This window comes from Lates calcarifer, linkage group LG17, assembly GCF_001640805.2.
Source record: "Lates calcarifer isolate ASB-BC8 linkage group LG17, TLL_Latcal_v3, whole genome shotgun sequence".
Taxonomy (NCBI): domain Eukaryota; kingdom Metazoa; phylum Chordata; class Actinopteri; family Centropomidae; genus Lates; species Lates calcarifer.
This window is the reverse complement of record NC_066849.1, coordinates 25113042-25122475: the sequence shown is the minus strand read 5'-3', so window position 1 is coordinate 25122475 and position 9434 is coordinate 25113042. Positions and strand designations below refer to the sequence as shown.

The 9434-nt window shown below is 41.2% G+C and overlaps 1 protein-coding gene across 1 annotated transcript in view; it reads right to left on the bottom strand.

Annotated features, from left to right (window-relative positions):
• ghrhrb (growth hormone releasing hormone receptor b) overlaps nucleotides 1-9434 on the bottom strand; it is a 36455-nt gene that overhangs the window by 6573 nt on the left and 20448 nt on the right. The window contains exons 4-12 of the mRNA XM_018670895.2: nucleotides 7160-7260; nucleotides 6350-6447; nucleotides 6117-6249; nucleotides 3095-3248; nucleotides 2918-2978; nucleotides 2115-2184; nucleotides 1069-1160; nucleotides 825-954; nucleotides 651-692 (exon numbers count right to left, since the gene is read on the bottom strand). Of these exons, the coding sequence (XP_018526411.1) occupies nucleotides 651-692; nucleotides 825-954; nucleotides 1069-1160; nucleotides 2115-2184; nucleotides 2918-2978; nucleotides 3095-3248; nucleotides 6117-6249; nucleotides 6350-6447; nucleotides 7160-7260 (881 nt within the window). The remainder of the gene's footprint in view (nucleotides 1-650; nucleotides 693-824; nucleotides 955-1068; nucleotides 1161-2114; nucleotides 2185-2917; nucleotides 2979-3094; nucleotides 3249-6116; nucleotides 6250-6349; nucleotides 6448-7159; nucleotides 7261-9434) is intronic.

The window sequence follows — 9434 nt, the reverse complement described above, 5'->3', positions numbered from 1 at the left end:
CTAAACACACACACACACACACACACACACACCAGCATCCACACAAACACAATCAAAACAAAACTTACAACATGGAAACAAACAATCTAGAGGCCAAATGCAATAACAATCTTGTACGGGGACATTTTGGACCTGTACTTGGCTTTTTCCTCATTTGTTTTAACTACATACATCTGACAATACATGTTTGTTTTTTTAAACTTCCCAACTTCTCAACACCCACAGATGTTTTCACTTATTTGACCTGATTAGACCTCTTCTCAGGACTGGTGCTTGATTGATATGTCGCTCAAAAACCCTGACTTCAGTGGTCAATCCACAGTCCAATCAGTGCTGCCCTCTCCTTCAACCTGAGCAGAAATCTAATCAACCAGAACAAGTGGAAACACCTGTGTGGATGAGCACAGACTATTTAAAGGCTTAAATCACATGTCCTGAAACCACAGACGTCAGTGTCCTCAACTGCCCAGTCGGCCACATTTTCACAACAGTACCTGCTTGCAGCTGCTTTACCAGAAAATAAAAGTGGCAAGACTCTCAAGCAAGTTAAGCAGGTTTACAGTCACATCAAGCTGATTCTTTTCAGAGCACCACATCTAGGAAATTGTTTGGATGACGGATAACAAAGCTAAAAGTGTGAATTTACTTACCTCACCATTGAGGAAACAGTAGAGCAGTGCCACACCAAATCCCTTCAGAGCAGAGGAATGTTATCCAAACAAACACTGACACGGTGTCATTATGTTTCAATGAAAAATGCTAATTGTATATATGTAACTTGCCCGTTTCCTTGCTTTGATTTGTTTGTGTGTTGTGTGTTTTACCTGGAAGGATCCCAGACCGAGCTCTATGAAGAGTCGGGCCTCAGCCCCCGTGTTTTCTGGCAGGAAGGCAAACACCATGTAGTGCATCCCGAACAGAGGGATGAGGAGCAAAGTGGATTTGGCCAGTCTCCTGCACGCGGGTTATACAGAAAACACCCATGAGGACCACGTGTGTGTGTGTGTGTGTGTGTGTGTGTGTGTGTGTGCTGATTATTTGCTGCATGTATCTAGATCTGTGTTTTACTTGAAGTGACTGGTGTCATTGCCTCCAACACCGGGAGACCTCAGCTTCTGGACCAGGATCCGGATCACGTTGATGAAGATAATGAAGTTCACCTAAAGGAAACAAAAGAAACGATGCTGAGCTCCCTGTTAATCCACTGCTGTTTTAAATCATCACAAGAATATTTTTAATGTTGAATACACAGTCTCTGAGCACTTTATTAGGAACACTTTACTAATTCTGGCTAGTTCCTCCCTTTGCTCTGGAACAACCTCAGTTCTTCATCACATTCCACCTGATTTACACCTACAGTGTTTTCAGGTAGTTGGCAGGTGGTTTGTTCAAAGCATCTTTGAGAACTTGCCACAGTTTTTCTGTGATTTCAGTCTGTCTCAGTCTCAGACTGAGTCCAGGATGGTGAGATCAGGGCTCTGTGGGGGTCAGACCATCTGTTGCAGGACTCCTTGTTCCTATTTAAAGGTAATTCTTCATGACTCTGGCTTATGTTCAGGATCATTGTCCTGCTGCAGGATGAATCTGGGACTGATAGGCCCCCCCCCCGATTGTATTAAGTAATAGATAAATATCTAAACAGCTACACATTTGCCTGGTATTGTATGTTTATTCTCTTTATTCTCCCTCCACGTTGACAGAGGAATAAACAGTGACACGGACCAGAGTACAAACGAATTGGTCCTGCCAAGTCGTGGAGGAAAAGAGGGAAAACATGAATAAAAAATTAACTGAGGAACCAGGAAGCTAATGCTGGCTTTAATCAGTCTCTGAATGAAACGAACAATATCACTCCAGCAGGGAAAAACAAGAAAGTATAGCGATTAGCCGTTTCTGTTAACTCCCAAAGATAACTAGCCTGTCGACCGTCTGCACACAGGCCAATTCTCTCTGCTTCCATGTAGGAAATGAATCAACTTTCCTTGACTTGTTGTTGTTGCCTCTTAATGTGAACACAAGATAAGAGTCTGAGAGCGTCCAAACACAGGCCTGATCCAAGACTGAGGGCTCCTGTAATTCCACAATAGCTCCCACTGTAACAGCTCTGTACTCACCAGTAGTGACGCAGTTATCGGAGCTTTTATGATCCACCAGATGAAGGCCACATCTGTGTCATCCCAGCACCTGAGACACACAGCAGGCAGTAATGAGATAAACAAGGCAGTCACAGAAGTACAATATTGTACAGCTCGTCACAACTACTCAGCGCCCACAGCCAGAACATCGTGTTCGTAGAAGCAGATCCTCCTGGGCCAGGTCTAAATCTAAACCCAGGATAAATGTTTTATTTCTCATGTTTCATTCCCTCTGAGAATCTGATGAATGTCATGTAATCAACATAATATATTAAACATAAAAAGCTATGCTAATCAGCTAATTAACTTGTGCATCAATTAATGAGTATCTCCTCATGTAAGACATAGTCAGAAGAGTCTTTAAGAGTTGCACTGGCTCAGTAGACATATTTTAATTATGTCTATAATGACCACTCTCATATCTGTCTGCTCAACACTGCTCCAATGAAAATCAGGTGTTAACCTCGTTAACATGTCCATATGATGTTTTTTATTAGGATCCTGAGTGAATAACTGATCCTGAACCCTCCAGCTCAGAGCAGACTTGTTGGTACAGAGAGCGAGAGTTTGCATTAACACAACCACTAACACTGCACAGAGGTCACGAAGGAAGCCGATAGGGACTTTGGCCACTGCCAGTTACAAGCTAACTTTACTCTAACAGCAGCCATCTTGATGCACATTATGTCTTGTAGGTTTAATCTGTATAAAAAAGTGTCAAATTGATCAATTTGGCAAGGCGGGATATCACTGTCGAAAGTTTCTGTGTGACATGAGCTCACCCCCTGTCATCGTAGAAGTTTCGAGTGAGGATCCACGCTGTTATGATTGTCGTTGGGAGACCTGAGAGACACAGAGTGACCTGATCATTAGAGTCAGAGAGGAGCCTTAACAAGAGACAGAGGAAGGAGGAAAGAAAATGACACAAACAGAGACAGGATGAAGGAGGAAGCACCCACCCCAGCCGATGAGTATGTACCACCAGAAGTATTTCTTCTGGAAGACAAAGGTGAGAGCGAGCAGCGTCTGCAGGTACATGCCCTCCACCAGAAGCCAGAAGTAGTTGGCGAGGATGCTGAACTGGAAGAAGGCCACGGCTGATTTACAGGACGTCTGCGAGACGAACACAACAAAAGCCACAGCGTCAGATCAGTCTGCTCATTCAGCTGTGGTGGCTGTAACAGTAATGGCCTCTCCCATCAATGTAAGGGTCAATACGTCTGAGGGCAAAGAGGATAATAGCCTGATAATAATTTGTCACCTCTCATATCTAAAGTGGAAATTCTCTGCTCGGTCAGACACTGTTGAAGCTGTGTGTGTGTGTGTGTGTGTGTGTGTTATAATTACACTCTAAGGTTAAACCCTGATGTCCTTAGTTACTTTTATTAAGCACGTGAAGCTTTCCTGTCTAGAATGACACATTAATATTAAACCAAGAGGGTCTGACCTCAGGTCTGTGAGCTAACGGGTCCCAGTGCAAAAGATCCATCATTTCTTCTACGATGTAAACGGATGATTTAACTCCTCTAAAATAAAAGAGGGTAAAGAAGGTAAGGGAAGTGATGAACCTCACGTATGGGGACTTTACTCTCTTCCTCACAGACCTGCAGAGCTCCATTTAACACCTGAATCATGCACTAATAATAATGGAATGACTCTTCAGCTTCTCATTTCAGCACAAGCACTGACAATGTCAAGATAAATAAAATCAAAAAACTGCTTCCAGCTGATTCAAACATGCACATGATAGCTGCGTTTAATATAACGCTGAATGACTGCGGCTGAGTCAGCTTCCTCGCCACATGATGATCCATGAAGAACACAGCTAATATTTTTGTGTGTTTATAGAACTGTGTTATGAGCAAAATTGTAATAAAACATGTTGAGTGCTGACAGAAGTCTTTTGCAACCCAAAAACAATATGTTTAACATCTACAGGAGAAAAGGCGGGAGAATAAGAGTTTCTCTGTGAGTTTGGCAGATGTAGTGCTGTAGTTAGGATGGAGTTCCTCTTCCTCCAAACACATCTCTGACATGACTGTAAAGCCAGAGGGTAACCACACTCCCACACTTCTTCTCTTCTATCAACATGATGTAAACGCAGCAGGTCGTTGTAGGTGGTCAGTGAATATCTAACTTTATCTGTCTACAGTTCAGGCTGTTATGTGTGAGTAAGTAATGAGCATAATTGCTTAACTAATACATAGATTTTCCAGATTAATTTAACATCATCCTCTCATCCATTTATCATCACTTGTCCCTCTTCTCCTGTTTCATGCTTCTCTCCTCTAATCCACTGATCTGTTTTTTTCTCTACAAAAAAACAGCATTTTAGTTCTAATGGAGCTCAAGAGCTTTCTCTCATCATCACCATCATCTTCTTCTTCTTCTTCTCTCTCTCGTGGCTCTTTATCTCCCTCTGTCTCTGCCTCACATCCCCTCTAAATGAGTCACGGTGTTGATGTGTTGATGCCGGTCGCTCGTAGCCACACAAGAGCGACACTTACCTTCACTCCACGCAGCCTCATCAGCAGAGAAACAGGAGGAGAGACACTCGTCATTAATGTTCTCAGTCATTCCCACCATTTCAATCCCACTCCTTCCCGCTCGCCTAGATAATAAGCTCTTGTGAGTTTGTGAGGCTCACGACCAGAAAAGAAAAAGCAGGTGATTGTCAGTGACTGTGGAAACTGTGGATTCAGTATAAAGTAATGTTCTGTGGGGGGAAATATGCTGATTCTGGTTTAAGCTATGTATTGAATACAAAGACACGAGAGCAGTGTTGATCTCTTCCTCCTTTTCTTCATTTCAAGAAGAAAACAAATATGTTGACGGAGTCTCCAGTCTTTTCCAGTTTGGGAGATTTTTTTACTCCACTACATTTAACTCTGTGGAATCAATAAAAATCAGACACATGAAGAAGAAGAAGAACATTTACTTTACATTTACTACAGTACAATTTTGAGCTTTACTGAAGTATTTCTATTTTATGCTGCATTATACTTCCACTCCACATTTCAGAGGGAAATATTGTCCTTTCTACTCCACTACATTGTTTTTTGACAGCTTTAGTTACTAGTTATTTTTATGATGGAGATTTTACACAACAGCCTTTTAAACTACAACACGTTTGAAGATTAAAACAGTGATTTCCTAACTTTTTGTTTTCCCTCTAAACTTCTCATGCAGCTTGATCTCAAGAAATGTTCAAATGATTCAATATCTCAGCAAAAAAGTAAAAAAGTGAGAACAGATTTGTGAATCAGAACTTCTTTTTTTCTTCTTTTCTTCATAAATCAGATTTATGAACCAGCTCCATCAGTAACATGCTGCTGACACACTGATGCTTCAGTCAGAGGGACCAAACCAGTACATTCATACTTTAACCACATTTGATGCGAATACTTCTGTACTTCTACTTAAGTAGGACTTTTCATCATTTTATCCTCCTTTCTTTCCTTTTCTTTCTTTCTTTCTTTCTTTTCTTTCTTCCAATCATATTTTCTTGCTCTGTCTGTCATCTCTTCTGCTCATCTTTCTTCTTCACATCCGCCACCATCTCATTCACAATCTCCTTTCCATCCCTGGCTTCCTCTTCTCTCTCATTTCTTCTTTCTCTTTTCTTTCTTTTTCAGCAGCACAGCCTAACTCATGCTCTTTTTCCACAATCAGAATCTTTACCACAGCAACAACAACTTGTTTGCTTTCATTTGATTGGATTTCTCAGCGCAGTGGTTGTTTGTCTCTATATGTCAGCTCTGTGACAGATGTACAGGGTGCTGTCAGCTGGGATTGTCTCCAGCCCTCCCACAACCCTTGAGGATAAGCAGTATAGATAAAGGATGGATGGATGGATTTATCAATGCAGGACGAGAAGGAGCATAATGTACTTTTCTTTTGTTGTGGCCTGTCGCTGGCTTTTACTTAAAGTAATGCGTATAAGTCCTTCAGTGGTAAATAGAAACACATTAATGCACTCACAGTGGACATGAAGCAGTGGTCCAGGTTTTCATCAGAGAAAAGAACGCCATCTTTAATGAAGACGGCGCTCGCTCTCAGGATGAAGGAGAAGAAGAGGTTGATGTGGATGTAGTTCCTGGTGCAGTGAAACTTCCTGTAGAGCAGGAAAAAAACACACTCAACAGTTTTTCAGGTTTTAATGAATCTAGGTTTGGTAATGAAGAATTATGTAATCATTATGAAAACAGCCTTACCTGAACACAGTGAAGACAAAAATAGCCGATATAAGGGAGATGAGGGAGGTAGCGTAGCCGGCAGTGTACACCTGTTTGAAGTTGGAGAAGTATGTTGTCTGAAATGCAAAAAAGAAAAGAGAATAAAAGAATTCTGCCACTCTTATAATTCATTAAGTTATTCTTTACATGTGTTTATAATGTGCTGAGAGTTGGATGCTGGCAGTCCAGAGCTGCTGCTGCTGATGTTCATACACTTACTGAGCGTTTAATGATGGCACCAAATGCTTAAGAGTTGCTGTTAAATTGTAAATTCATTGTGTGTGTGCGTTTAGCAGACTTCACCCAACTGTTATGTGTTTTCTCTTAGAGCAGTTCTGCAGAATCGCAGCAGTGTGACCACTTCCTTTCTTGCGACTAAGAGCAGAATCAGTATTTGTTCAATAGTAACAGGTCATTTGTCAGGTGAATGTTAACATTGTACTTTTTTTTTAAGTGTTTGACTTTCATTTTTCCAGTGAAGAGTCCTGCAGGGTTCATGTTTGTGTCAGAGAGAAGGAGAAAACTGTCGAACATCTATTTTACAGCCTGCTTGAAATAACATCTGTCATTTAGCCTTTCCTGACCATAATCAGCAAAACTGTGGGCTAGAGGTGCAAGGGTGGTAATTAAAAGAATTCAAGTCGTTATATCTGCATGTGAACTACACCCACTGTGAGGAGTGATGCCTCCTCTCTTCTTCTACACGGTGGTGATTTAGTGAAAGCAGAGGTTAGAACAGTGAGCAGACAGACAGAGGATCCAAATGAAGTAATCGCTTAAAATATCTACCTCCGGTTCTGTCTCTTCATCCTCTGCAAACTCACAGGCCTTCTCGTAGGACGGATAAACCTCGGACCATCCATTTTCAGTGCAGTTCCTGTAAATGTAACCTAAAAAACAAAAAAAACAAAAAACCCACACACATAAACCTCTGAGTGGCAAAAACAGAAGAGCTGCCAACAAGAAGAATCCCAGGAAAACTGAGACATGAAGAGGGGCATAAAACTCTCAACCCAAAACAGTGAAAAGTGAGAGTCAAAGAGAAGTAGGGTAGTGACAGAGTAAATAAGTGACTGACACAAACAAGAGTCTGCACTGAGGGACTTGGCAGCGCTGGAGGAAATTCAGACTGTTGGCAAAGAAAATGTAAACAGAGAGACAGAGATTAAAGACGCTGGATGGTTCCTCTCCTCGCTGGTTTTTACGACACTGACACATGTAAAAATATATGTTAATAGATAAATGCTGGTCATTGTGTCAGTGCATACTGACCACAATGTGACAAAACAACAACAACAACAACAACAACAACAAAGCAGTAAAAACCAGTAATAAAAGTATCTGTTGGTTTCAGTTTGCAGAGTCAGTTCCCCAAACACTGTTTCTACCTGGTATTAAAATGTGATCTGTATCCAGACACCTCTGACCACCTCTGAATGTAGTCTGGCTCTCACTGTGTTCAGATCTTATAAACAACGATCTGTACAACATGCTGGCAACCGTACCTACACAACAACATCATTCCCGCTCTGACCTCTGACCACGAACACCAGTGAACACTCCTTACGTCAGAAGTTAGCTCAACTCAAGAAGGAAAGAAAGAAAGAAAGAAAGAGGTCCAATTTTCTTGTACCGTACAATAGAGAAAAGTCAATTGTTTGCTTCCAACTTGTGTCAACAGTTAGGGGAAGGTTCTCTCCTTTTTCAACAATGAAATGATTTTGGACAAGACAACATGACACAGACACTTAATGCAGAAATGCAGGTTAATATAAAAAGAGTTTGTAGTAGAGATTTAAAGGACGTCACTGAGGTAGCACAAAGGATTTAAACAGGAAAGCTGATCCAGAGTCTGGGGACACACTCTCCTCTTGCTGTGAGTCTAGACTGTGGGATTGTTACCAGAGTTTTGTTGCAGGATCCAAGGAGTGTGACATTTCACAGAAAGTACAGACACAGTGATTGTGCTGTGTTGCCATTTGTTCAGGTCCATCAGACTCCAGCATGAACATACATCTGTCCTGATGAAGTCTCTTAGTTTTACTTGGACACTGATGAATAATAATAACGAAACCACTCATCACACCACCTCCCCTCTCAACCATAAACACACACATATAAACATATGACCACAAACTGGTTGTTTCTCAGAGGAGAAATAACATCTCTGCTCCTCATCAGGATTCACTGCTCTGCACTAAACCTCCATCTGCCTGTTAATGAGCTGAGCGGCTGGAGACACACCTCCTATGAAGAGGACGCAAAAAACACATGTGAACACTTATACACCAACGCACACTAAACAACAAGATTATAACTACTGCTCCTGCTCACTTATATTTCACGTCTTGAGCTTGTAGAACTTTCCAGGAATCCGTTCAGTTTATTGATTCATTAGCACCGACTCCAAGTGTCTAAGTGCTTGTTGTCAGCACTCTGCACAAATATGTTCTGTTAACAGAAGTAAATCTTCTGTATGGACACTTTAGAAGTTGAGTCACAGTCTGCCTGTGTTTAAATGTCATTTACAAGTGTGACTGTTGAATTTAAAGCATTGTTATTAGTGTTTAAGTGGCCATACTGTGTAACCTGGTATGGTGCACTAGTTAACTACATTGCAGCATGATGATATAGATGAATGATGATAAGTGGTAGCACTGAAACAGAACCAAGCTTCCTGTCCAACACTATGTAAGCATGTTGGTTACCTTCAGTATCTGCATGTAAAGCATGAAGTCCTCCAACCTATGGATCTACACAGTCCTTTAGGTCAGAGGACTTTGATAGGACCTCTGATACGAGGATTAGAGAACAGTCGAAAATAAATAATGTGGTAAAAGTTTAGTCAGATTTAGTTACAGAAACAACTTGGTTAGGTTTAGGAAAGATCATGTTTGGGGTTAAAATTAATGCTTCGATAAGGTTAGAGGTCGTTCACCGTTGTGGTTACAGTGATAAACATGTGGTTAAAGGTTATAGAGCAGTAGTGGTCATGGTCAAAAAAAACAATGTTGGCTATCAGCTTGAAAAGCCTTAAAGTCCAATGTTTACTCGACCTTCTCTG